Source organism: Eptesicus fuscus, chromosome 15 (genome assembly GCF_027574615.1).
Source record: "Eptesicus fuscus isolate TK198812 chromosome 15, DD_ASM_mEF_20220401, whole genome shotgun sequence".
Taxonomy (NCBI): domain Eukaryota; kingdom Metazoa; phylum Chordata; class Mammalia; order Chiroptera; family Vespertilionidae; genus Eptesicus; species Eptesicus fuscus.
In genome coordinates, this window is record NC_072487.1 from 69,443,711 (window position 1) to 69,471,270 (window position 27,560).

The 27,560-nt window shown below is 53.9% G+C and overlaps 3 protein-coding genes and 1 long non-coding RNA gene across 4 annotated transcripts; all 4 read right to left on the minus strand.

Moving 5' to 3' along the window:
• Window positions 1–454: 454 nt before the first annotated feature.
• On the minus strand, window positions 455–3,154 carry LOC129151692 (alpha-1-acid glycoprotein-like). The gene is made up of 6 exons (XM_054727512.1): window positions 3,044–3,154; window positions 2,507–2,649; window positions 2,197–2,267; window positions 1,088–1,195; window positions 802–905; window positions 455–538 (listed from the first exon to the last, which is right to left on the minus strand). The coding sequence occupies exons 1-6, from the start codon at window positions 3,152–3,154 to the stop codon at window positions 455–457; spliced, it is 621 nt and encodes a 206-aa protein (XP_054583487.1).
• Window positions 3,155–5,136: 1,982 nt separating this feature from the next.
• On the minus strand, window positions 5,137–8,052 carry LOC129151701 (alpha-1-acid glycoprotein 1-like). Its single transcript, XM_054727551.1, has 6 exons — window positions 7,939–8,052; window positions 7,412–7,554; window positions 7,094–7,164; window positions 5,761–5,865; window positions 5,486–5,589; window positions 5,137–5,223 (listed from the first exon to the last, which is right to left on the minus strand). Exons 1-6 carry the CDS (start codon window positions 8,050–8,052, stop codon window positions 5,137–5,139), a joined length of 624 nt encoding a protein of 207 aa, XP_054583526.1.
• A 270-nt stretch (window positions 8,053–8,322) lies between these two features.
• LOC129151705 (uncharacterized) lies at window positions 8,323–13,834 on the minus strand. The gene is made up of 2 exons (XR_008558372.1): window positions 13,085–13,834; window positions 8,323–9,158 (listed from the first exon to the last, which is right to left on the minus strand). It is a non-coding gene; the product is annotated as an uncharacterized LOC129151705 (long non-coding RNA).
• A 10,562-nt stretch (window positions 13,835–24,396) lies between these two features.
• Window positions 24,397–26,945, minus strand: LOC129151686 (alpha-1-acid glycoprotein 1-like). Its single transcript, XM_054727484.1, has 6 exons — window positions 26,835–26,945; window positions 26,304–26,446; window positions 25,986–26,056; window positions 25,030–25,137; window positions 24,748–24,851; window positions 24,397–24,483 (listed from the first exon to the last, which is right to left on the minus strand). The coding sequence occupies exons 1-6, from the start codon at window positions 26,943–26,945 to the stop codon at window positions 24,397–24,399; spliced, it is 624 nt and encodes a 207-aa protein (XP_054583459.1).
• Between the last annotated feature and the right edge of the window lie 615 nt (window positions 26,946–27,560).

Below are 27,560 nucleotides of genomic sequence, written 5' to 3' on the forward strand. Positions count from 1 at the left end.
GGTCCTTCAGGCCTGGCACCGTGCCGTGTGCCTGAGTCCTCTCCACCTAATCCACCTGAACTCCCGCTTTGGGTCCTCTGCCTTATGTTCCTCAAACGCGTCCTCTCAGACCCTTGGCTTGCAGCAGGAACAGCAGGTGTTATCGAGCTACTAATCCTTCTGGGCTGGTTGAGATGCCCCTTCCAGGAAGCCTTCCCAGATTCCCCCCGCAGAAGGAACCTCCTCGTGCTGGGCTCCCACACCATGTGCCATCGTCCATCCTGGCATGTGTGCTGGGGGTTACAGTAGGGGCTTCTGCAGCCAGGGGCGCCGGCTTCAACATGAATGAATGAGTGAGCAAATGACAACCTGCCTATTCCAAATGCAGAAACTTTATTGATGCAACTGAGGGAAAGAACTGAGGCACAAAGGGAGGGTGGGGGTCTCAGGATGGGCCCCCAAAGTCCCCGAGGTCCTAATCCAACGCTGTGCCTGCCTCGGACTTCTTTTCCTTCCTCCTCTCCTCGTCGTGCTGCTTCTCCAGCGGCAGGCACAGGTTCTACAGGACAGCGGGAGAAGAAAGCACAGTGACGGGGGAGGGCAGGGGTTCTGGGGGAAGGTGGAGTGGGCTCTGGACTGGGGCACCAGGCCCCATGGGCCTCTGGGAAGCTCAGTGGTCCCCGCAGTGAGAGGGGCACAGAAAAGCAGGCTCTCCTGCCTTGCTGTGCAGCCCTGGCTGGGAGATGGCCCTCTCTGGGCCTCTGGGCTGCCCAAAGCAGGAGCGCCCTCTGGTGGGCACCACCTAGTCCTGCTGGCCCTCACCTTTTTCTCATCAGTGTACACGACTTCCGACTTGTCCATGCCCATGCACGTGAGGTAGTCATAGAACTGTTCCATTTGCTCCGGGGTCACCTCTGGCTTGTCAGCTGCAGGAGGGAGCAAGGGGACAGGTGAGCATATCAGTGTGTGTTTGTGTGTGTGTGTGTGTGGGGGGAGGGCGGGGATGGGGGGGTCTGGGTAGAGGCCAGGGAGGACTGGAGGTCTAGGGGCCCAGCCCTAGGAGCAGGTGGCCCTGGGGGAAGCCTGGTGGGAGTTTGGGGGTGCTTACCAAAGAAGGCCAGCCCCATGTTTTGCTTGTCTTCTGGGAAATAAGCGACCATGAAAATATTGGGGTCCTTGGGGAGCAGCAGGTGTCCAAAATGTTCTGTGCCATTCTCTGGAAGAGAGAGCCTCTGGGTGAGTCCATGGAGATGGCACAGTGGGTCCCTCCTCACAGGTGAGGCAAGCTGGGGGTGCCCAGGCCCACACAGCCAATGGGTGAGGGCCAGGGGTTCACCTGGGCCATGTGTCCCTCACTCCTACTGGGCACCAGGCCCTGTGCCCAATGGATGTGGCATCAGAGGAGCCTCGTGTGAACTGTGGCTGTCAGGGCCTGTCTCCCCATTTTACAGATGAGGAAATGAGGTTCAGGGAGGAGCCTCAGGTGTTCAGTTCCATTGGCATCTGTGTGTTCCTGCTCTGTGCCTTCTCTGCAGTGATGGCGGGGACATGGGTGGGCTGCCACCCTTAGGGCCCAGAGGACAAAGAGCGGTTGAGCTCTAGCCGGTTTGGCTAAGTGGATGGAGCATGGGCCCAGGGACTGAAGGGTCCAGGGTTGGATTCCAGCCCAGAGCATGTACCTCAGTTGCAGGCTCGCTCCCCAACCCTGGTGTGGGAGGCAACCAATCATGTGTGTCTCTCATATGAATTTTCCTTTCTGTGTCTCCCCTCCCTTTCATTCTCTAAAAACCAATGGGAAAATATCCTCAGGTGAGGATTAACAAAACACAAAAACAAAAGGAGTGGTTGAGGGGCAGGACTGGAACCAACCTGGGGTTGAGTGTAGGTCTGACTGCAAGATGAGAGAGAGAGACAAGAGGGCACCTGTCTCTCCATGTCCTGAGCTGATGACTGGGATGCCCTCCTTGGGTGGTTTATGAGTATTAATGTGGGTTAATTCATAGGAAGCCCTTCAAACCGCACCTGGCACATAGTAAGAGCTCAGAGATGTTGGCAGCTATGACTGACTGCTTCAGTGTGCAGGCAGCGGGCCCATGGAGATGTAAGAAGTGGGCATCTCATGGGCTCTCTGTGCCCAAAGCCCCCAGGTCCCCTCCTTTGGGTTGGCCCACCCACCATCTCCTCATCTCACACAGCAACCTTCCCCTGAGGGCTCACCATTTTTGCTCAGGGTTGCATTTTCTCGATGGACCCTCAGGTTGCTGGAGTTATAGAGGCACTGCCCCCGCCTAAAGCCAGAGAGAAGAGGAGAGGAAAACAGTAAGGTGGCCAAGGAGAAGTGCTGTCACAGTCTTGGAGGGGGAGAGTCAGGTGGCAATTAGAGTCAGCCCCGCCCCCATTCCCTGGAAGAGAAGGCTGAGGCCAGGAGGGGGCAGGGGCTTGCTCCTGGTCTTTGCTCAGCTGAGAGGAGGGGCCAGAAGCTGGGCTGAGGCTGAGCTGGCAAGCCAGGGCCCTGTGCTGGGCTTACATGGTCATGTACTCTCTGAGCAGTATCGTGTCCTCCGTGTGGTTGGGGGTTAAGTAATAGAAGGCTGCATGGATTTCACTAGCTTCCTTCTTGAACTCGGGGAAGCGGTAAGCCCAGGCAATATAATACCCCTTGCCAGAGATCTGAGGAGAAGCAGGAGCAGGTGATGGAGACTGAGAACTTAGTCCTGGATAGTCAGCTGGGAGGAGACTGGGGCAGATGTTTCCACTTTGCAAATCAGGACACAGAGGCCCGGGGGAGGGCAGGGAGGTGGGGGCCTACAGGAGCTCACTCTGGGAATCAGCCATCACTCTCCCTCCCTCCCCTCCTCCCCACCTCCTGCGGCCCCTCCCCCAGTGCAGCTTGTCCTGCTGAGGGACTTTGCAAGGAGGCTCTGAGCTTGGAGGCCAAGGAAGGCTGCTGGAGGCTGGTCTGGTTCTCACCCAGCGCCCAGGAGAGGCTGACCGCGAGCCAGCAGGGGAAGGGGGGTCCAGAGAGGGAACTAGCTCCCACGGCGCTCAGGGCCCAGGCACCCACCTGGTCCAGGGAGGCATTGGTGATCGGCACCGAGAAATTGGGACACGCCGGGCTCTGGGCGTCCAGCAGAGGAAGAAGGCTCAAGACCGCAAGGGCCCAGGGCAGCGCCATGGCCAGAGGAGGATGCTGCTGGCGTTGGAGGTACTGGTGGCTGAGGGGTGCGGTGACCTTTATAGTAATGAGCGGTGGGCAGGGCCCTGGGGACCCGCTGTGACACAATGTGGTGATCATTTGGAAAATGCCATGCGCAGAACCTTCCCTCCTTTCTCAAAAGTCAGCCCAGGGAAAGCCTTCAACCTCGGGTCTTCTTTGGGTCACTGACCTTGAGACCAGGGCCCAAAGGTCGGGCTGTTCAAAGCCAAGGTGGAAACGGCTGGAGTGATATTGGTGATAATAGAGGGACAGGTCCTCCGGGTTCCATCACCTCCTGCCCCGCTGAGTGCCAGGACTTGAGAGGGACCCAGTCATAAATCAGAGGGTGAAGGCAACTTGGAGAGTCCCCAGTCTAGCCTTGAGAGTAGGGGTGATGTGTGGGGAGGGGTGCAGAATGTGGGGGAAGGCAAACATGGGTTCAGTTCCAATTGAGTGTGGTAACAACTGTGAAAGACCAAAAGTCCAGAGAGGCCCCAACCCAGGCCAGGAGGCAGGGACATTGTCCAAGAAAAACACACACAAAACAACACGGGGCATTAAGTTGAATGTCTATGTTCAGTAATGTATTATGTGAACCATCTCCAACATCTGAGACAGGAAGTCACTTCTGTGTTGTCTTTATCCTCTGCTATTCAAGTAGGGAGCTTGCTCTCTTTCACCAGCCGCCCCCAATCCTGGAGCGTCCGCTCCACCACCAAGCACATGAGCCGCTCCCCGTCGGCCGACCTGCGCCAGGCCCACAGCCTGCGGGGCTCCTGCCTCTTCTGATGGCTCTGGGGCTCAGAGACAGATGGCGGAAGGTGGGCGTGCAGCCTGCTGCCGTCTCCCCTGAAGGCCCTGCGGACCCCTCACGAGGGGTTCTCCCTCCAGCACAGGCCCCGCTGCTCACTCTCGGTGTTGGCAAAACGGGAGAGCTCTGCTCATCAGGAGAGGTCACCTCCCAGGGCACCAGCGCCTGAAGGAGGTGCCGGGACCAAGGCCACAGGCAGTCTCTGGGCGTCTCCTGCACGTGTCCACCTCCAGCTAATCATATGTACTTTATATCCGGGTGGACAGTTCTTAAACGGAGGCATGTACCTCAGCTTTTCTGAAATGTGTGTGCATGAGTGATATTTGGGGCATTGGAAAATCCTATTTTCGTTAGGAGGGAAAATGAAGAAGAATGAATATTGATCATTAAAAAAAAAAAAAAAAAAAAGAAAAGCCAAAAACCCCAAAATCATTCCCAAATTTTCTGGTGTTTGTGGTGCATGTCAATTGACTTGTGGTTTCTAAAGTCAGTTAGGTGGGGTGGAAGGTTGACGCAGCCATCTCCCATTACTACCCGTGGACCTGTTGGGGCACATTCCCACTCTTCCTGCCTCCCTCTGTGCTTCTGTGTCTTCAACTTCCCCCCTGTCTCTGCCTTGGCCCTGGTCCTGGGTGCTCACTTTGTCAGGCTCTGCCCATCTCACCTCCCAGATGGCCAGGGTGATGTTTGCCCTAAGGTCCTTCAGGCCTGGCACCGTGCCGTGTGCCTGAGTCCTCTCCACCTAATCCACCTGAACTCCCGCTTTGGGTCCTCTGCCTTATGTTCCTCAAACGCGTCCTCTCAGACCCTTGGCTTGCAGCAGGAACAGCAGGTGTTACCGAGCTCCTAATCTTTCTGGGCTGGTTGAGATGCCCCTTCCAGGAAGCCTTCCCAGACTCCCCCTGCAGAAGGAACCTCCTCGTGCTGGACTCCCACACCACGTGCCATCGTCCATCCTGGCATGTGTGCTGGGGGTTACAGCAGGGGCTTCTGCAGCCAGGGGCGCCAGCTTCAACATGAATGAATGAGTGAGCAAATGGCAACCTGCCTATTCCAAATGCAGAAACTTTATTGGCGCCACTGAGGGAAAGAACTGAGGCACAAAGGGTGGGTGGGGGTCTCAGGATGGGCCCCCAAAGTCCCCGAGGTCCTAATCCAACGCTGTGCCTGTCTCGGACCTCTCCTGTTCCTTCCTCCTCTCCTCGTCGTGCTGCTTCTCCAGCGGCAGGCACAGGTTCTACAGGACAGCGGGAGAAGAAAGCACAGTGACGGGGGAGGGCAGGGACTCTTGGGGGAAGGTGGATGCGCTCTGGACTGGGGCACAGGCCCCATGGGCCTCTGGGAAGCTCAGTGGTCCCCGCAGTGAGATGGGCACAGAAAAGCAGGCTCTCCTGCCTTGGTGTGCAGCCCTGGCTGGGAGATGGCCCTCTCTGGGCCTCTGGGCTGCCCAAAGCAGGAGCGCCCTCTGGTGGGCACCACCTAGTCCTGCTGGCCCTCACCTTTTTCTCATCGCTGTACATGACTTCCGACTTGTCCATGCCCATGCACGTGAGGTAGTCATAGAACTGTTCCATTTGCTCCGGGGTCACCTCTGGCTTGTCAGCTGCAGGAGGGAGCAAGGGGACAGGTGAGCATATCAGTGTGTGTTTGTGTGTGTGTGTGTGGGGGGGGGTGGGGCTGGGTAGAGCGAGGTTAAAGAGTACTGGAGGTCTAGGGGCCCAGCTTAGGAGCCGGTGGCCCTGGGGAAAGCCTAGTGGGAGTTTGGGGTGCTTACCATACAAGACCAGCCCCATGTTCTGCTTGTCTTTGAAAAAAGCGAGCATGAAGGTCTTGGGGTCCTTGGGGAGCAGCAGGTGAACATAATGATCTGCGCCATAATCTGGAAAAGAGAGCCTCTGGGTGAGTCCATGGAGATGGCACAGTGGTCACTCATTCAGAGGGGAGGCAACCTGGGGGTGCCCAGGCCCACACAGCCAATGGGTGAGGGCCAGGGGTTCACCTGGGCCATGTGTCCCTCACTCCTACTGGGCACCAGGCCCTGTGCCCAATGGATGTGGCATCAGAGGAGCCTCGTGTGAACTGTGGCTGTCAGGGCCTGTCTCCCCATTTTACAGATGAGGAAATGAGGTTCAGGGAGGAGCCTCAGGTGTTCAGTTCCATTGGCATCTGTGTGTTCCTGCTATGTGCCTTCTCTGCAGTGATGGCGGGGACATGGGTGGGCTGCCACCCTTAGGGCCCAGAGGACAAAGAGCGGTTGAGCCCTAGCCGGTTTGGCTAAGCCAGTGGTTGGCAAACTCATTAGTCAACAGAGCCAAATATCCACAGTACAAGGATTGAAATTTCTTTTGAGAGCCAAATTTTTTAAACCTAAAACTTCTTCTAACGCCACTTCTTCAAAATAGACTCGCCCAGGCCGTGGTATTTTGTGGAAGAGCCACACTCAAGGGCCAATGAGCCGCATGTGGCGCGCGAGCCACAGTTTACCGACCACGGGACTAAGTAGATAGAGCATGGTCCCAGGGACTGAAGGGTCCAGGGTTGGATTCCAGCCAAGGGCATGCACCTCAGTTGCAGGCACGCTCCCCAACCCTGGTGCGGGAGACAACCAATCAGTGTGTGTTCTCACATAGATGTTTCCTTTCTCTCTGAGTCTCCCCTCCCTTTCACTCTCTAAAAACCAATGGGAAAATATCCGCAGGTGAGGATTAACAAAACACAAAAACAAAAGGAGTGGTTGAGAGGCAGGACTGGAACCAACCTGGGGTTGAGTGTAGGTCTGACTGCAAGATGAGTGAGAGAGACAAGAGGGCACCTGTCTCTCCATGTCCTGAGCTGATCACTGAAATGCCCTCCTTCGGTGGTTTATGAGTATTAATGTGGGTTAATTCATAGGAAGCCCTTCAAACCGCAACTGGCACATAGTAAGAGCTCAGAGATGTTGGCAGCTATGACTGACTGCTTCAGTGTGCAGGCAGCGGGCCCATGGAGATGTAAGAAGTGGGCATCTCCCAGGCTCTCTGTGCCCAAAGCCCCCAGGTCTCCTCCTTTGAGCTGGGCCACCCACCATCGCCCCATCCCACACAGCAACTCTTCCCCTGAGAGCTCACAATACATGCTCAAGGTCGCATTTTCTCGATAGACCCTCAGGTTGTTGAAGTTATAGAAGCACTGCCCCGACCTAAAGCCAGAGAGAAGAGGAGAGGAAAACAGTAAGGTGGCCAAGGAGAAGTGGACTGTCACAGTCTTGGAGGGGGAGAGTCAGGTGGCAATTAGAGTCAGCCCCGCCCCCATTCCCTGGAAGAGAAGGCTGAGGCCAGGAGGGGGCAGGGGCTTGCTCCTGGTCTTTGCTCAGCTGAGAGGAGGGACCAGAAGCTGGGCTGAGCCTGTGGCTGAGATGGTACTCCAGGGCCTTGTGGGGGGCTTACATGGTTGTGTACTCTCTGGTCAGTATGGTGTCCTCCGCGTGGTTGGGCATTAAGTAATAGAAGGATGCATGCAATTCACTAGCTTCCTTCTTCAATTCGGGGAAGCGGAAAACCAAGGCGATATAAAACCACTTGCCAGAGATCTGAGGAGAAGCAGGAGCAGGTGATGGAGACTGAGAACTTAGTCCTGGATAGTCAGCTGGGAGGAGACTGGGGCAGATCTTTCCACTTTGCAAATCAGGACACAGAGGCCCAGGGGAGGGGTGGGGCCTGCAGGAGCTCACTGGGAATCAGCCATCACTCTCCCTCCCTCCACCTCCTCCCCACCTCCTGCGGCCCCTCCCCCAGTGCAGCTTGTCCTGCTGAGGGACTTTGCAAGGAGGCTCTGAGCTTGGAGGCCAAGGAAGGCTGCTGGAGGCTGGCCTGGTTCTCACCCAGCGGCCAGGAGAGGCTGACTGCAAGCCAGCAGGGGAAGGGGGTCCAGAGAGGGAGCCAGCTCCCACGGCGCTTAGGGCCCAGGCACCCACCTGGTCCAGGGAGGCATTGGTGATCGGCACCGAGAAATTGGAGGAACAGGCCGGGCTCTGGGCGTCCAGCAGGGGAAGAAGGCTCAAGACCGCAAGGGCCCAGGGCAGTGCCATGGCCAGAGGAGGATGCTGCTGGCATTGGAGGTACTGGTGGCTGAGGGGTCCGGTGACCTTTATAATGAGGAGTGGGCAGGGCCATGGGGACCCGCTGTGACACAATCCGGTGAGCTTTTGGGAAATGCCTTGTGCAGAACATTCCCTCTTTTCCCAAAAGTAAGCCCAGGGAAAGCCTCCAAGCTCAGGTCTAATTTGGTTCCCTGACCTTTGTAATGCCCAGTGTTCAGAATCCCCAAAAACCCCCCAGGAAGGAGCCAAGACCCGCTGTAACTGCAAGAGAACCTTTATTCGTGCTAGCACGAGCTCTCATCTCCAGCGCTCACCGGGGACCAAGAGAAATTCTCTCGCCAACACAAAGGCTTTAAGGGGGTCTCAAGCAGTGGGCAGGGAGAGTGTTTATGATTGGTCAGGGGTAGGGTGAGGGGTCCAGTTACACAAAGGTACACTGGGTAGCTTGCTTAAGGTGGACTGAGTCCATCTCTCTACATTCCTATTGGCAGGTTCATGCAATTGTTACATTCTCGCGGTTTTCTAAGAAAAAGGAGTTATATACATAGTTACACAGGGTGGAGGGTACAGTACATTTTGTGCTGTCCTGCTCTGCCCTTTCATTCCCCCCTTGTCTTGGGACACCCGGCTCAATCATGAGACGGTTTGTATTTTTACTTTGTCTTTTACTTCTGGTTAAGGCCTTTAGTACTACAGTCCCCAACAGTACTGTCCACAGTGAATTCCAGTTCTTCTCCTGCAGGTGTTGAGTTTCCTCCTGGCCTGCGTGGAGCCCAGGCTAGGGATCTCACGGGTGAGGCCGCTGGTTGCCAAGATCTAGGCCGTTTCCTGGTGCAGGAGCTGGGAGTGGTGTAGCCAGGTCTGGACGCCGTCTACTTCAACAGCCGTGGGCGTGCTCAGGATAACAGTGTAGCATCCCTTCCAGGTTGGGGTGAGTCCTTGGGCAGTGAACTTCTTTACCTATACCGAGTCCTTGGGCTGGAAGGGTTGTACAGGAACAAGCTTATGGGTGGCTTTCTGGGTATACTGCACAGCCTGTAAGGACTTGAGTAAGGGAATGGTTATGAATTCCAGCTTTCAGTTTCTTCCTGTCCCTGGAAAGGAAGCGGCAGGGGGAGGTCTATCATATATGATCTCTAAAAGGGGGAAACCCCTACCGGTAGGGGGTACACCTGGCCCATAAGAGGGTGAAGGGTAGGAGGTTGGTCCAGTTTTCACCGGTTTCTAGGGTAAATTCAGTTAAATTCTTTTTTTAGTCTCGCGCATGGCTGTCCTAAGGCTTGAGCTATATTTTGAGATATCTTGGCTACAAAAGGCGGGGCTGTTATCTGATCCTATGACTACTGGCAGCCTGAATCTAGGTATAATCTCCTGGAGTAATCTCTTGACAATTATAGAGGCAGTTTCTGTCCTAGTGGGGTATGCTTCAACCCAACCCGAGAAGGTGTCTATGAGAGCTAGCAGATACTTATACCCTGACGCTAGTGGCTTAATCTCTGTGAAATCCACCTCCCATGCTCTCCTGGGGAATTTCCGTGGGGCCCGAATTCTCAGGGGGACCCTCTTACCTTGCTTAGCATTTACCTGTGCACAGACATTACTTCTAGTGACTATGCTTTTAATTATTTTATCTAAGAGTACCTGCCTTGTAGAACTTCAGAAGTCTTGGTGACGCCAAGTGGGTAGCCTGGTATAACTGGGTAACTAATGTCCAACCTATAGCCTCTGAGACCAACAGTCTGTCATCTGGTAGGGTACACCAGCCATCCGGTTCTTTAATGGCTTGCTTCTGTTCTGCCAATTCCTCCTCTTGTTTGGTGTAGGAGGGGGTCTGCATAGGTCCAGGTACGGCAGGGTTACTAAAACTTGTAAAGGCCCCACTGGTTTTTGGGCGGCTTCCTTGGCAGTTTGGTCTGCGGCTCTATTTCCTCTGGCTTCAATTGTCTTCCCTTTCTGATGTCCTTTGCAGTGCACTATTGCAACTGCCCTTGAGAGCCAGATGACCTTTAATGTGGCTAAAATGTTTTCCTTATTTTTAATTTCCTTTTTTACTGCAGTTGGTAACCCTCTTTTCTGGTGGATGGCACTGTGTTCCTATTGGAGGGCCTGGATTAAGGCCAAAAGCTCGACCTTTTGTGCTATGGTTCCCCTATTTAGGGACTGTGCCCAAATGGTGCGGTTCAGGGTGACTACTGCTGCCCCTGCACATCGGATGCGATCCTGAACATAACTGCTCCCAACCGTGAACAGTACCTTGTCTGGTGATGATAGTGGGGCATCTTTCAGGTCTGGACGAGCCGTTTGTACTGCGTCTGTTACCTCTGTGCAGTCATGAATGGGTTCCTCTGGCTCATCATCTGGAAGCTCTGGAAGCAGGCTGGCAGGGTTGATGGCCAGTGTCTTATGGAACCGGATGCAGGGCTGGTCCAGGAGAAGAGCTTGGCACTGGGTGATCCTGGTGTTTGACATCTATCTCTCCAGGGTACCTCGAAGGAGGGCCTCCACACCATGCGGTATTATTAGGGCTAGTTCCTGGCCCAGAGTTTGCTTATCTGCCTTCTTTACCAGCGATGCTGTGGTGGCTACTGCCCAGAGGCACGCTGGCCACCCTGCTGCCACGGGGTCTAGACTCTTAGACAGACAGGCTACAGGTCTCTTCCAGGGACCTAGAGTCTGAGTGAGAACCCCTTTGGCAATGCCTCTTACCTCACTCACGTGGAGGTGGAAGGGCTTCGTGAAGTCTGGCAAGGCTAGGGCAGGTGCTGAGATGAGAGCTTTCTTTAGCTCCTCAAAGGCCCATTGTTCTTTTTCGGACTAGTTCAGTGGCTGCGTTCCCCCAGTACTTGAGTCTAGAGGTTTAGCAATCCCTATGAGCCCCAGTATTCATAGGTTGTAGTATCCAACTGCCCCTAATAATTCCCGCTTCATCCCCCGCAAAGGATATGATGGCAGTCCAAATAGTTTCTGTAGGAGGTCACATCTACATAGGGGGTACGGGCATTCTGGCATGACCAGAAATGAATGAGTTACCGTGTTCTTTCCGAGGTCCATAGTCCTTTTTGATGTCTAAGGAAAACAGGCAATTTGTCCGGTGGCTTCCTGGACTGCTGTCTTCTTAGAGGTTACGGGTCCCATAGGCCCTGTCAAGACTGAATAGGCTGTTTCAGTGTCCACCAGGAAACTAACAGGTTTGCCCCCCACTTGTAAGGTTACCCTGGAGGCTTAATAGAAAGGAACCCCGGTCCTGTCAGTCCTTTTCTTCTAAGTTAAAGACCCTTGGAGTCTGAGTCTCCCCTTTCTGCTTCTCTAGCTAACCTGCCAGGACATTTTCTCTTCCTGTGCCTCTGCTTCTTACAATAGGCATACTAATTCCTTCCTATTTGCTGCTGGCTTTTTCTTCTTTCTAATATTTCTCTGTTCTTCTTCTTACTATTTATAAACTTTTATAAATTTTATAATTTTAAATTAGTCTCTAAACTTTTTTATGTCTTTCAAAAATGTATAATCATGCCTCAAATCTTTTATTACTTTAAAATATTTAGAAAAGGCAGAGGGAGAAGGGAGCAGGCTCAGCCGCTTGAATTTCAAATTGTTATATTTTTCCTATAGATAAGAATATCAGATTCTGATAAGCCTGGAATGGGGAATTTCTAGCTGCCGCCTTTAAGCCCCCTAACAGAACACGGTGAAAAGTGTCCAAGGAGTTGCCGAGGGTTCTTGGGACTCATTGGGGCGGAGGGGGTCACAAGGGAATTTCCCTCCTTGTTGCTGCCTCTAGCCACTTAAAACAATCCCTGGAGGGGAGGGACACCGGGTGGGCGGAGGCAGGGAGCGCGGCGCGGGTCCCACCGAGGCGTTTTCATCTGGCAGCCCACTCTCTGTTCCCACTGGGAAAAGTGCTTGCCTCCTGCTAACGAAGGTGGTGTGGGGGAACCGGTGACCCCTACACTGTAATCAGACTCCCTAACCTTTCTGAAAAGCCACTCTGCTTGAGTGTGTTTCTATTAAAAATTACTGATTTCAAAATTATAACTTAAGAGTTGCCACACACACACAAGGACCAAGTGGCCTATAAAATATTTTCCTTTTCTTTTAAAGGTTTTACAATGTACAATAATCATATCAAACTTAATGGCCAATTGAGACAAACACTTCTGAGACCGTTCCTCCACCACTGATTAAGACTGGGTGGTGGCGGGTGTCAGAAATAAGATTCATTTAGGTTTTGAGCTTGCTGGGCAGACTTGGTGACTTTGCCAGCTCCAGCTTCCTTCTTATAGTTAATTTTAGAATGTGGTCCCTGCTTTAAGTCTCTTTGGATTACAATTGTTATAACTTTATATCTTCACATTAATAAATATAGACAGAAATGTTGTTAGGCAGGCCGATTCCCCCTCTGACAGAGAGAAAACACCCCTGGGAAAAAAGAATCCCAGTGGCCACTCGGGGGGATTGCTACCTGTCAGAGCACTCAGCCTTAAACAAATTAAATGTGTTGTTGTTTTTTTTTCTTCTATATATGAACAAATAATTATAACCAGGCAGACAACAAAATATCAAACAAACATCTGTCCTTATATCATTTCAGTAAATAAGTATTCTTATATTCTTGGGATCTAAGCAGATAACAGGAACACTGCTTCTAAGTCCCCTGATGGGGGCCTCCCTTTCTTATCGTCGCTTTTTCTGGCTTCTGCCATAGGCCAGTGGGCGGGACCAGTGTGTTGAAGGAAAAATCATCCTGCAGTCCGGCTCGGGAAGGGACAGGTTACACATGGAGCGTTGTTTCAGGAGAGGCAAAACCTTGATAAAAGCTCCGTAATTCAATCACACAGTCAAAGGTTAAACTGGAAGGGAAGAACCACTCAATGTCCTCTAAGAGGATTTTAACAAACTGATAACAAACTGACAAAACCTTGACAAATCAAAATTCAATAAATAATATATACATATAGGGCCCAAGACAAAAAGACAAAACAAACAGTCCTGATACCAACATGACAAAACACAAAACAAACACCTGTTGAGAGGGAGAGCCTCCAGCCCCTTCCGGGGGGTCCCTCTCTCCTCTCGCAGGAGGGAGAGCCTCCAGCCCCTTCCGGGGGGTCCCTCTCTCCTCTCGCAGGAGAAGATTTCTTGTGAGCTTAAAGCCTGGATGGCCTCCTGAAAGAAAAGATTTTTAATCCAGTTACAGATGCTATTAGAATCAGGATGAGAGAGGAAGGGAAAGTCCAGGTTATGTCCTCTCTGAGGATCCTAATAACTGAAAACAGTAAGTTAAACAAACGGTTAACGGGGTCTATAAAGAGTTAATAGTAACTTCAGCCTTAGTTCCACGTTGGACTATGATGTCACAGGCCTGTAAATCTTTCCGCCCTGTGAAGTTGTTAGCTGGGAGTCTCCGAGCACCAAAAGAGATAAGGAAGCTGTAAATAAAAGTTCCTTTGTTCTTTGAAATGTTATAAATGGATACTTTTAAATCAACCTTAGAACTTTAAAATTCAATTTAATACAGTAAATTCACAAATCAGAGCAAACTGAAACCTTCATTTATACAAACAGAGGAATTTTTATCATCTAAGTGGGCTTATTCCCTCTCTGACGGAGAACAAAGGACTGAGAAAAAGGTGTCTCAGCAGCTGCAGGTCCGCCCTATCTTTAAATAAATTAAACAGCAGAAAGAGATAACAAATATTTTCACATTTATATTTATATACCAAACAGTCCGAGTTTTTGACTCCTACTAGATATTTACCAGAGTTTAAACAGACACCTGATTAATTTGCCTGAGGAAGCTTTATGGCCTTCGGGGGGGGGGGGGGGGGGGAGATTAAGCTCCCCTTTCCACTCACTTGGAGTGGACTGAGTCTGTCCCATAATGTCCGTCAAGAGAGTCCACAAAACAAAACAAAAACAAATCAACACACACAAACAGAGGATCCTTAAGAACAGCTCTCCAACGCGAGTCCGTTGGAGCAGAACCAGAAGCGTGGACGACGGCCTCACGCCGACCGGCGGGAGCGACCCACCTCGTCCCAGAAACTGAGGGGCATACACATCCCTCCTGAAAGAGGATCGAGACGTCTCCCGATGCCTCTAGCCCGTGGTCCTCCAGCACGTCTGCCTAGACCGCTTCGGGCACTGCCAGAAATTCAGATTTGAGCTCACACAAGAGACAAAGGACAAACAGACACCTACCGTGGCCAGTCAGGTTCTCCAGGTTTGGGGGTCCCTCGGAGGGCTTGGGGATCCCGGACGAGCCCCCAAATGTAATGCCCAGTGTTCAGAATCCCCAAAAACCCCCCAGGAAGGAGCCAAGACCCGCTGTAACTGCAAGAGAACCTTTATTCGTGCTAGCACGAGCTCTCATCTCCAGCGCTCACCGGGGACCAAGAGAAATTCTCTCGCCAACACAAAGGCTTTAAGGGGGTCTCAAGCAGTGGGCAGGGAGAGTGTTTATGATTGGTCAGGGGTAGGGTGAGGGGTCCAGTTACACAAAGGTACACTGGGTAGCTTGCTTAAGGTGGACTGAGTCCATCTCTCTACATTCCTATTGGCAGGTTCATGCAATTGTTACATTCTCGCGGTTTTCTAAGAAAAAGGAGTTATATACATAGTTACACAGGGTGGAGGGTACAGTACATTTTGTGCTGTCCTGCTCTGCCCTTTCACCTTGAGACCAGGGCCCAAAGGTCGGGTTGTTCAAAGCCAAGGTGGAAACGGCTGGAGTGATATTAGTGATAATAGAGGGACAGGTGCTCAGGGTTCCATCACCTCCTGCCTCGCTGAGTACCAGGACTTGAGAGAGACCCAGTCATAAATCAGATGTTGAAGGCAACTTGGAGAGTCCACAGGCTAGCCTGGGGTGTAGGGGCGATGGGCGGGGGAGGGGTGCAGAGTGTGGGGAAGGCATACATGGGTTCAGTTCCAGTTGAGTGTGGTAACAACTGTGAAAGACCAAAAGTCCAGAGAGGCCCCAACCCAAGCCCGGAGGCAGGGGCATTTTCCAAGAAAAACACACACAAAACAACACGGGGCATTAAGTTGAATGTCTATGTTCTGTAAATGTATTATGTGAACCATCTCCAACACCTGAGACAGGAAGTCACTTCTGTGTTGTCTTTATCCTCTGCTATTCAAGAGGGAAGCTTGCTCTCTTTCACCAGCTGCCCCCAATCCTGGACCAGTGCCCAGCACACAGTGGGTGCTCAGGAAATCCCATGGAATTACTAACTCTACCACCCTTCTGCATTTCTACATGACGGGGCCAAAACTTTATCCATACAAATAATATTTTCACAAAGTATTATTACGGCATGCTTACAACTTTGGATGCTCATCCATTTTATTTTTTTTATTGACATTTTTATTGATTTCAGAGAGGAAGGGCGAGGGAGAGGGAGATAGAAACATCAATCATGAAAATCATTGATTGGCTGTCTCCTGCAAGGCCCCTACTGGGGATGGAGCCTGCAACCCAGGCTTGTGCCCGTGCCCAGAATCGAACCTGGGACCCTATAGTCCCCATGCTGATGCTCCATCCACTGAGCAAAACCAGCTAGGGACATTTTATATATTTTGAATAGTTTTTTATGTTTCACTGTAGTGAGTGGTTGTGATTTTAAAGCTCACATCACCTTTCATTCACTTCCTAGATTATAATTAACTTAATCATGCCCTTTCTATAGCCTTCTATGTTATTACTAGAGGCCTGTTGCACGAAGACATTCATGAAATAGTCCTTCCTTCCCCTGGCTGCTGGCATCGGTTTTCCTATGGCACCCGGGACTCAGGCCTTCCCTCTGGCTTGCGCCTTCAGTCTTTGCTCCAGATGAAGCACCACTCTTATAGCTCCCTTGGCTCCCCTCCCTCCAACCCATTCCCTCCCCCTCATAGCAGGGGTCCCACTCCCTCCAGACACTCTGGGAGGTGAGGCTGCTGTGGGCTTTGTTGAGTTAATTTGCATATTCACTCCTGATTGGCTAGTGGGTGTAGCGAAGTGACAATCAGTTTGCATGTTTCTGTTTTAGTATAGATTTCCAGCTTTATTGAGGTACTAGAGACCCAGTGCATAAAATTCTTGTATTGGGAGGGTGATGGTCCCTCAGCCCAGCCTGTACCCTCTCCAATCCAGGACCGCTCGGGGGATGTCTGACTGCCGGTTTAGGTCCATCCCACAGGGACTGCATCCCTCTCGCAATCTGGGACCGCTGGCTCCTGACCCCTTACCAGCCTGCCTGCCTGATCTCACCTAACCACTATGCCTGCCTGCCTGATCGCCCCTAACTGCTCTTCCCTGACAGCTTGATTGCCCCTAACCTCCTCTGCCTTGGCCCCCACCACAGTGACTTTGTCTGGAAGGACATCCCGAAGGATGTCTGGTCTAATTAGCATATTACCCTTTTATTAGTAGAGATATATACATGTATTTATGCACATATACCATGTGTGCGAACACAATAGAAAGAGAGAGAAAGGTCATTATACTAAACCCCCACAATTCTGCAGCCATGTAGGGAGCTGACACCAACTCATTTGTTTTCGCCCCCACGTCAGGAGTACCATGTTCTTCCCCCCAAGATTGTCCCAAGAGGCAATAGCACAGTCTCTTGTCCCCACTGACAGCTTGTGAGGACCCAAGACACAAGTAAGGGATGGAAGCGGCCAGAGCACGAAGGGGAGGGTAATGTCTGGCCAGATGTGGGCCTGCACCGAGCTTGAAGGCAGGTCAAAGGTACAGATCAGGGAATCGGATTGTCCTGGGATTCTCTTGCCTCCCAGGGTGTCCTGCCCTCACACCTGTTGCTCCAGGTGCTAAGGCCTAAAGCCACCCTCCTTGACCTTGACATGGAGGAACCATAAACATGATTTAAGCAGTTCCTGAAGAGTCCTACTAGGAGGGTGCGGCCAGCAGGGGGACTGAGAGCAGCGATTCCATCCTCTCTCCCCTCCCTGCTCCCTCCACTCCCATTCTTTACCCCAAACCCAACATGGAAGAGTCGTGGGGAGAGCAGTGGCCTGAGAATATGGACATTGGGTTCTAGTCCCAGCTCTCCCCACTGACTTGCTGTGTGAGGTTAGGCAAGTTCCTTAATTTCTTTGAGCTTCAGGTTCCACATCCATAATGAAAGCATTGGAGATGGGCTCTCAGGCCTTTCAAGCAATCTTACCTTATAATAGACAAATATGCAAATTGACCGCACCTTCGCTATGCCCAAGCCACGCCCACCAACCAAGCCACGCCCACCAGCCACGCCCACCAGGAAACCGTTGCAGGGAAGCTGGGGTGCTGTGGAGCCCAAGTCCTGGAAAGCCGCCCGAGGCTTTCCCGGCTTTGGGCGCCAGCGGGGTGCCTGCTCTGATGGCAGGAGCAAGCCGACCTGGGGGGTCGGCTCGCTCCTGCGATCGGGTCGCAGGGATGCTGGGGTGCGGTGGAGCCCAAGGTCCGGAAAGCTGCCCGGGGCTTTCCCGGCCTTGGGCGCCAGCGGGGTACCTGCTCCGATCGCAGGAGCGAGCCGACGTGGGGGGTCGGCTCGCTCCTGAGATCGGGTAGCAGGGACGCTGGGTGCAGCCGAGCCCAGGCCACCGCCCAGGTCCAAGCCGGGACCCTGAAAGAAGGTAGAAGGTGGTGGCCACAGCCAAAGCCTGGGTCCCCGGTGCCGGCAGAAAACTGGTGCAGGCAGCCAGGTGAATGAAGGTCTATTGCACGAATCTTCGTGTAAACGGGCTACTAGTGATGATGATAATGATAATGATGGAGCTGACATTTATTAATCCCCTGCTGTATACAGGGCATCATGCTAAGGGTTTTACAAACATCAATCCTTGCCATTCTATGTAGTAGGTTTTGCCTGCTTTGTTGTAATGGGCATTTTATGAGTAAGGAATCTCAGAGAAGTCAAGGAACTTGCCCAGGGGCATATAGCTTACAAGTGGTAGAGCTGGGATTTGAACCCAGGTCCTTGTGACTCCAGAGCCCTAGCACTCTACTATGCCTGCCTTCCTTTGTTGGCGTTCCAATAGTCCTCTCCGTTCGGTCATTTATTCATTCATTCATTCTCTCATTCACTAACCATCTTCCAGTGATGGGCCCTGAGACCTGTCCCCAAGGAACTCTAGACCAGGGGTCGGCAAACTCATTAGTCAACAGAGCCAAATATCAACAGTACAACAATTGAAATTTCTTTTGAGAGTCAAATTTTTTAAACTTAAACTATATAGGTAGGTACATTGTTATTAACTTCATTAGGGTACTTCTAAACTGGCCTTTGCTAAACACTCAAGGGGCATCCTTGCTTGTTTGGCTTGGCAGATAGAGCATTGGCCTGGGGACTAAAGGGTCCCAGGTTCGATTCCAGCCAAGGGCACATGCCCAGGTTGCGGGCTGGATCCCCCAGTAGGGGGCATGCACCAATCAATGACTCTCATCATTGATGTTTCTATCTATCTCCCTTCTTCTCTAAAATTAATAAAAAATATATAAAAAATAAAATAAATAAAAACTTAAGGGGCCAAAGAGCCGTGTGTGGCTCGCGAGCCGCAGTTTGCTGACCACTGCTCTAGACAATGACACAGTGGTGTGGTCAGAGCTGGGGTGGGGCAGCACAGGGTGGCTGAGGAGCACGTAACTCAGCCCGGTGTGTGGGAGGGTTTCCCAGAGGGAGCGATGGCAGAGCTAAGGCCTGAAGAACATGTGGACCGGCCCTGGAACTGAGCCAGAGGGGCATCGAGGATTTACCTGGGAGAGAACAAGGTGCCCACTCTCCTGCTACCTGGGCAAGTTTAGGCCTCCACTGACCCTCTGGTGCCAGGTACCATGGTGGGTCCCTTATATGGAGGAGGGGCCTGTCTCACTGTGGAGGAAGAACCACAGGTACTGGCTGCAGTCAGGAGAGCTGGGCTTGGGGTCAGACAGAGGATTGCTGCTTTGAGACCTTGGCCAATTGCCGGGGCTCTTGTCCCAGCATTACGAAGGTTTCAGCAATCTGGAGAAAGAAGTTGTGCGTAGGTTCAATAAGGAGTCCAAAGACGAAAGATAGTTTTGAAATGCATTGGCGGTCAGAGGAGCTTCAGCTAAAGGAGCTAAAGACTACCCCTTGACTCAGGACCCAGTGCTATTTATTTATTAACACAAATTGTCCTAAGGCAAGGTGGAGACAATACACTTCAAAGGGTAGGGTTTACAGAAGCATTGTCAATTTGGGGATAGCCTACAGTTGTTCAGAGGTTTGGCCAACAAGGGCAATAACGTGCAGATTAAGATGCTCTGAGCTGTCTGGCAGCAAACTATCATCCTATTCAGGTTTGGGGGAGATGCTTTTGAGCCATCCCAGGTGATTCAGCCCTGCTGACATGCTGAAATTGGCTTCCAGCAGCGAATTCTTCAACCTCTCAGAGCCTCAGTGTTCCCGTCTGTAAAGTGGGAGTGACGGCAGCAGCTAGCCCAGTGGCTTGTTGGACTTGATAAAATAATGCATGAAGGCCCTGAGCTCATTCAGTGTGGCCTCTCACTGTCATAGTTGCCAACAGTATTGTCTCCTCTGCACGGTTCCTGAGGGAAGCTCAGTGCTTTGGGGGTCTGCTTAGGACAGTGATGGGCAACCTTTTGAGCTTGGTGTGTCAAACTTCGCCAAAAAAACTGAGCATAACTCGGGTAGTGTGTCACTTTGAGGAAAAAACATTATTTCGCAAATGTTTCATCCTCAGGAGCAGCAAATGTTTCATCCTCGGCATGCGGCCGCCTCAGCGCCCGCGTGTCATCAGAAATGGCTACGCGTGTCAGTGCTGACACGCGTGTCATAGGATCGCCATCACTGGCTTAGAAGGATTCAGGCCTGATGCCTCAGACAATCCCCAACCCCACATCTCTTTCTGGTCTTTCAGGGGTGCTGTCGCCAGTTACCCACTGGGACCATCTCCCACTGATGCCCCGCGATGTCCCCTTTGTCGTCGAACAGGGTCCCCTGGGTCCCCCGCAGAGGGTGACGGCCCAGACCCAGCCACCTCTGGTAGGGACAGATGTTCAGTCTCTCCCCTCAGCTCTGCCAGTGGGGGCTTGGGGCCCGTGTGGGGTGTGCAGGGCTGCTGCTCCCCCCCTCCACACCCCTCCCTTGTTCTGGAGCACACTGGGCAGAGGGTTCGCCTCGCAAATCCGGGCCTCCCAGCACAGCCAGCCCCGTGTCCAGCTCGCACAGGGCAGGGCCTGGGCGGACCCTCTGTTCTCTGCTAGATCTTCCAGGTGGTCATACTGTCTCTCTGGTGTCCTTACCTGGCAGGGGCAGGAAAGTCCACAAGGAGAAACGCCCCTTCCGCTTGCAGCTCCAAGCAGAGGAGCAAGCGGGTGGGGTCCCCGGCCCGGACCCCGCCGCCCCCAGGACTGTGGTATCTGGCTGCTGCGCCTTCTGGACCAGCCCCTCCTGCGTTTGCCTACGTCTCCTCGGTTCCCGTGATGCCTTACCCATCAGCCACTGTGTCAGAACTCCCTTCCCACCCTCCCGGCCTCTCCTCTGAATTGCTTAACAACTAGCCTGGGGCCCGTGTCAGGCAGCTGAGCACCTGGGCGTGTGTACCCCTTTGTCTTCTCCCAAGGGTACGGGTATGATGGGCCTCGCTGGAGAGGCGCCGGGCACCATCGAGCCCCAGCCCCCATGAGGCTCCGGCTACCTTGTCACTCTCAGCTGAGTCTGGGCAAGCAGTTCAGGAACCTTCTGCTCCTGCAGCTATGAGAGGCCGTGCTGCGTGCTCAGGCCTCGGGCACAGGTGGAGACCCTGCCTGTGCTCCCACTCACTGGGCAGGAACGGTTTCACCTGGACTTTGGTGGCCCCGCAGAAACTCCGAGTGCCCGCTGTCACCTGGGGGTGTCTACTTCTGCGGCCGTTCCCTGTCCTTCCAGGCTCACACCTGTGGACAGAACTAACCAGCGTGCTGTCCCCAGGCGTGGATGGGCCGGGGGGAGGAGAAAGTCCCCGGGCTCAGGGCACGACTGCCCTGGCCGGCATAGCCATGTCATGGTTTTGGGCAGGTCACTGTTCCCCTGTGACATGGGCTGTGGTGAGGATTAAGTGAACTAATAAATGTATGGGCAGCCGTACTGCATAGATGGGGCCAGGAACCATAGTGCTTCTAAGGCTGCTGCAACCTGGGCTGATGGGGCCCTAAATGTTCTCCAGCTGCAAGACTGAGCATGCTCAGAGGCTGAGGCTTGTGTGCCCTTTAGAAAGCTGCATGTGCCTCTGCTGCCCCCTGGTGATGTGCTGCCATATAGCCCCTGCTTGCTAGCCAGGAGGGTTGGTTGGGTTTTTTATTGGTGGCTTCTGCCCTGGGGAATGTTTTGGGTAACTCTCAGGCCAAGATGGTCCTCAACTTCTCAGAAGGTAGGGGTGTGTGGGCATGGAGTAATGAACCCAGATGGTCCCTGAGGGGAAAATTGGATTCAAGAAGCTGGTTTATTGGTCACTGGGTTCAGGTGACATGTATCAGCATCTAGTGGGTGCTGATTAGTCCTGGATGTGAATCCAGGACTGGCCCCTCAGCTCTGGGACCCTGAACCGACATTTACAGAGCACTCGCCATGGCCAGGCAGCTCACTGAGCTTTTTACCTGAATTTTTATATTTGACCTGCCCTGGGAGGTGGTTTTGGTGAGGAAACGGAGGTCTGAGAAAGTGAAGTGGCCTGGCCAGCGTTCTGTGGCGGGACAAGCGGAATGAGGGGATTTGGGGCAGCCCCTGGCATCACTTAGCTTCTCCGAGCTTCGTTTGCTCATCTGTGAAATAAGCGTCACAGGCCTGAGCAGTGAATGAGCTAGTGCTGATAAAGCACCTGTGCCAAGCCTGGCACCTGGGTCCCGAGGATGAGGATCCGGTCCCTGCAGGGCACTGGTTAACCGTTAGGGCAACGGTCAGTCTGTTCCCAGAGTGCCGGCACCACTTTACAGCAGAGTGTGCGGGTGCGCAGAGTGTGCGGGTGCCAGTGTCCCCACACCCTCGCCAGCTCTATCCTGTCTTTTTGACGTTAGCCGTCCACATGGGTGTGAACTGGACGAAGTGGCACCTCATGTGGTTTTGATTGGCATCTCCCTGATGGCTAATGATGCCGGGCATCTTCTTGGATGCTTGATGGCCATTTGTGTATCTTCTTTGGAGAGAGGTCCCTTCAGATCCCAGCAAAGCCCTCTGCACACTGCACACAAAGCAAGTAAGAAAGTGGAGGGTCGGGAGTAAGACCAGAGTTCACAGGATGCCAGCCAACGACTCAGGCCCAGGCCTGCTGAACTCATTCCTGTTTCATTTAAGTGAAATGCTCCTTTAGCCCCCTCTCTCTCACACGCTTCACTCCACAGCACAGGGGCTGCCTCTGTTGTTCCCATTGTAGAGGTGAAGAAACTGAGACCTTGAGTGTAGGGCCCAGCGGCTTAGCTGGGGCTCAGAACGGGGTTGGTTACAACCCGGCGCTCCTTGGCTGCACCCAGCCTTCTCTGGGGTTAATGGCCCACTTCCCTCTCCTCAGGTTCTACGCGCCTCGAGGAGGACCTACCTCAGCCCCCTCCACCCCCTCAGCCCCACCAGCTGCCGAGTGGCCCCCCGCAGCCTCCTCCCGGGCAGCTGGAGGACACCGGCGCTGCATCCAGCTGGACCTGGAGGACCTGGAGGAGCTCAACAAGGCCCTGAGCCGAGCCGTCCAGGCGGCCGAGAGCGTCCGCTCCACCACCAAGCACATGAGCCGCTCCCTGTCGGCCGACCTGCGCCAGGCCCACAGCCTGCGGGGCTCCTGCCTCTTCTGATGGCTCTGGGGCTCAGAGACAGATGGCGGAAGGTGGGCGTGCAGCCTGCTGCCGTCTCCCCTGAAGGCCCTGCGGAGCCCTCACGAGGGGTTCTCCCTCCAGCACAGGCCCCGCTGCTCACTCTCGGTGTTGGCAAAACGGGAGAGCTCTGCTCATCAGGAGAGGTCACCCCCCAGGGCACCAGCGCCTGAAGGAGGTGCCGGGACCAAGGCCACAGGCAGTCTCTGGGCGTCTCCTGCACGTGTCCACCTCCAGCTAATAATATGTACTTTCTATCCGGGTGGACAGTTCTTAAACGGAGGCGTGTTCCTGGCCTTGCATCCTCCTCAGGAAGCCAGATAAGAAGGGGTGGGGCCAGGGGCTCTGGCACAAGCCTGGCCTCCTCCCTGGGACCTGCCGCTTGGCAGTAGGCATCTCTGGAAAGACAAGGCAGGTGGTGGGACACTGGGACCATTGGAATATCTTGGGGTGCCGCCCCCCAGGATGACCTGCGTCCAGCTCCTCTGTGATTGGAGCAGCCTTTCCCATGGGCCTGCTGGGATGGAGACCCCCCAGGAAGCCGTCCTCCATGGCCCCCCTCTGTACCTCATCTCGAGCCCCCCGCTCTGTCCTGGGGATCCGTGTGGAATTGGGCCAGTGGCCAGCTACCTGCCAGGCCGTGGCCTATGGCCTTGCACCAGGCCGTGTCCTATCCCTGCACCCCATAGCGGCGGGTACCTCAGCTTTTCTGAAATGTGTGTGCATGTGTGATATTTGGGGCACTGAAAATTCTATTTTCGTTAGGAGGGAAAATGAAGAAGAATGAATATTGATCATAAAAAAAAAAAGAAAAGTCAAAAAAACTCCAAACCATTCCCAGTTTCTGGTGTTAGTGGTGCATGTCAATTGACTTGTGGTTTCTAAAGTCAGTAAGGTGGGGAGGAAGGTTGATGCAGCCATCCCCCTTCCCCACTCGTGGGCCTGTTGTGGGCACATTTCCACTCTTCCTGCCTCTCTCTGTGCTTCTGTGTCTCCAACTTTCCCCCTGTCTCTGCCCTGGCCCTGGCCCTGGCCCGGGTGCTCACCTCCCAGATGGCCAGGGTGATGTTTGCCCTAAGGTCCTTCAGGCCTGGCACCGTGCCGTGTGCCTGAGTCCTCTCCACCTAATCCACCTGAACTCCCGCTTTGGGTCCTCTGCCTTATGTTCCTCAAACGCGTCCTCTCAGACCCTTGGCTTGCAGCAGGAACAGCAGGTGTTACCGAGCTCCTAAGCTTTCTGGGCTGGTTGAGATGCCCCTTCCAGGAAGCCTTCCCAGACTCCCCCTGCAGAAGGAACCTCCTCGTGCTGGGCTCCCACACCACGTGCCATCGTCCATCCTGGCATGTGTGCTGGGGGTTACAGCAGGGGCTTCTGCAGCCAGGGGCGCCAGCTTCAACATGAATGAATGAGTGAGCAAATGACACCCTGCCTATTCCAAATGCAGAAACTTTATTGGCGCCACTGAGGGAAAGAACTGAGGCACACAGGGTGGGTGGGGGTCTCAGGACGGGCCCCCAAAGTCCCCGAGGTCCTAATCCAACGCTGTGCCTGTCTCAGACCTCTCCTTTTCCTTTCTCCTCTCCTCATCGTGCTGCTTCTCCAGCGGCAGGCACAGGTTCTACAGGACAGCGGGAGAAGAAAGCACAGTGACCGGGGAGGGCAGGGACTCCTGGGGGAAGGTGGAGTGCGCTCTGGACTGGGGCACAGTCCCCCATGGACTTCTGGGAAGCTCAGTAGTCCCCGCAGTGAGATGGGCACAGAAAAGCAGGCTCTCCTGCCTTGGTGTGCAGCCCTGGCTGGGAGATGGCCCTCTCTGGGCCTCTGGGCTGCCCAAAGCAGGAGCGCCCTCTGGTGGGCACCACCTAGTCCTGCTGGCCCTCACCTTTTTCTCATCGCTGTACACCACTTCTGACTTGTCCAGGCCCATGCACGTGAGGTAGTCATAGAACTGTTCCATTTGCTCCGGGGTCACCTCTGGCTTGTCAGCTGCAGGAGGGAGCAAGGGGACAGGTGAGCATATCAGTGTGTGTTTGTGTGTGTGTGTGTGCGGGGAGGGCGGGGGGGGGGGTGCTGGGTAGAGGCCAGGGAGGACTGGAGGTCTAGGGGCCCAGCCCTAGGAGCAGGTGGCCCTGGGGGAAGCCTGGTGGGAGTTTGGGGTGCTTACCATAGAAGGACAGCCCCATCTTCTGCTTGTCTTCTGGGAAAGCAGCAAGCATGAAGGTCTTGGGGTCTTGGGGGAGCAACAGGTGGCCATAATGTTCTGTGCCATTCTCTGGAAGAGAGAGCCTCTGGGTGAGTCCATGGAGATGGCACAGTGGTCACTCCTCACAGGTGAGGCAACCTGGGGGTGCCCAGGCCCACACAGCCAATCGGTGAGGGCCAGGGGTTCACCTGAGCCATGTGTCCCAGGTTCAGGGAGGAGCCTCAGGTGTTGGTTCAGTTCCATTGGCATCTGTGTGTTCCTGCTCTGTGCCTCCTCTGCAGTGATGGCGGGGACATGGGTGGGCTGCCACCCTTAGGGCCCAGAGGACAAAGAGCGGTTGAGCTCTAGCCGGTTTGGCTAAGTGGATGGAGCATGGGCCCAGGGACTGAAGGGTCCAGGGTTGGATTCCAGCCAAGGGCATGTACCTCAGTTGCAGACTTGCTCCCCAGTCCAGCTGTGTCTCCCCGCCCTTTCACTCTCTAAAAACCAGTGGGAAAATATCCTCAGGTGAGCATTAACAAAACACAAAAACAAAAGGAGTGGTTGAGGGGCAGGACTGGAAGCAAAATGGGGTTGAGTGTAGGTCTGACTGCAAGATGAGTGAGAGAGACAAGAGGGCACATGTCTCTCCATGTCCTGAGCTGATCACTGGGATGCCCTCTGTGGGTGGTTTATGAGTATTAACGTGGGTTAATTCATAGGAAGCCCTTCAAACCGCACCTGGCACATAGTAAGAGCTCAGAGATGTTGGCAGCTATGACTGACTGCTTCAGTGTGCAGGCAGCGGGCCCATGGAGATGTAAGAAGTGGGCATCTCCCAGGCTCTCTGTGCCCAAAGCCCCCAGGTCCCCTCCTTTGAGCTGGCCCACCCACCATCCCCCCCATCCCACACAGCAACTCTTCCCCTGAGAGCTCACCATATTTGGTCAGGGTTGCATTTTCGCGGTGGACCCTCAGGTTGCTGGAGTTATAGAGGCACTGCCCCCGCCTAAAGCCAGAGAGAAGAGGAGAGGAAAACAGTAAGGTGGCCAAGGAGAAGTGGACTGTCACAGTCTTGGAGGGGGAGAGTCAGGTGGCAATTAGAGTCAGCCCCGCCCCCATTCCCTGGAAGAGAAGGCTGAGGCCAGGAGGGGGCAGGGGCTTGCTCCTGGTCTTTGCTCAGCTGAGAGGAGGGGCCAGAAGCTGGACTGATGCTGTGGCTGAGCTGGCAAGCCAGGGCCTTCTGGGGGGCTTACATGGTTGTGTACTCTCTGCTCAGTATGGTGTCCTCCGTGTGGTTGGGGGTGAAGTAAAAGAAGGCTGCATGGATTTCACTAGCTTCCTTCTTGTAATCGGGGAAGCGATAAACTGAGGCGATATAAAACCACTTGCCAGAGATCTGAGGAGAAGCAGGAGCAGGTGATGGAGACTGAGAACTTAGTCCTGGATAGTCAGCTGGGAGGAGACTCCAGCAGATCTTTCCACTTTGCAAATCAGGAGACAGAGGCCCGGGGGGAGGGGTGGGGCCTGCAGGAACTCACTCTGGGAATCAGCCATCACTCTCCCTCCCTCCACCTCCTCCCCACCTCCTGCGGCCCCTCCCCCAGTGCAGCTTGTCCTGCTGAGGGACTTTGCAAGGAGGCTCTGAGCTTGGAGGCCAAGGAAGGCTGCTGGAGGCTGGCCTGGTTCTCACCCAGCGCCCAGGAGAGGCTGACCGCGAGCCAGCAGGGGAAGGGAAGTCCAGAGAGGGAGCCAGCTCCCACGGCGCTTAGGGCCCAGGCACCCACCTGGTCCAGGGAGGCATTGGTGATCGGCACCGAGAAATTGGGACACGCCGGGCTCTGGGCGTCCAGCAGAGGAAGAAGGCTCAAGACCGCAAACGCCCAGGGCAGCGCCATGGCCAGAGGAGGATGCTGCTGGTGTCGGAGGTACTGGTGGCTGAGGGGTGCGGTGACCTTTATAATGAGTGGTGGGCAGGGCCCTGGGACCTGCTGTGACACAATCCGGTGAGCTTTTGGGAAATGCTTTGTGCAGAACATTCCCTCCTTTCCCAAAAGTCAGCCCAGGGAAAGCCTCCAAGCTCAGGTCTAATTTTGGTTCCCTGACCTTGAGACCAGGGCCCAAAGGTCGGGCTGTTCAAAGCCAAGGTGGAAACGGCTGGAGTGATATTAGTGATAATAGAGGGACAGGTGCTCAGGGTTCCATCACCTCCTGAGTACCAAGACTTGAGAGAGACCCAGTCATAAATCAGATGCTGAAGGCAACTTGGAGAGTCCACAGGCTAGCCTGGGGGGTAGAGGCAATGTGTGGGGGAGGGGTGCAGAGTGTGGGGGAAGGCATACATGGATTCAGTTCCAGTTGAGTGTGGTAACAACTGTGAAAGACCAAAAGTCCAGAGAGGCCCCAACCCAAGCCCGGAGGCAGGGGCATTTTCCAAGAAAAACACACACATAAAACAACACGGGGCATTAAGTTGAATGTCTATGTTCAGTAAATGTATTATGTGAACCATC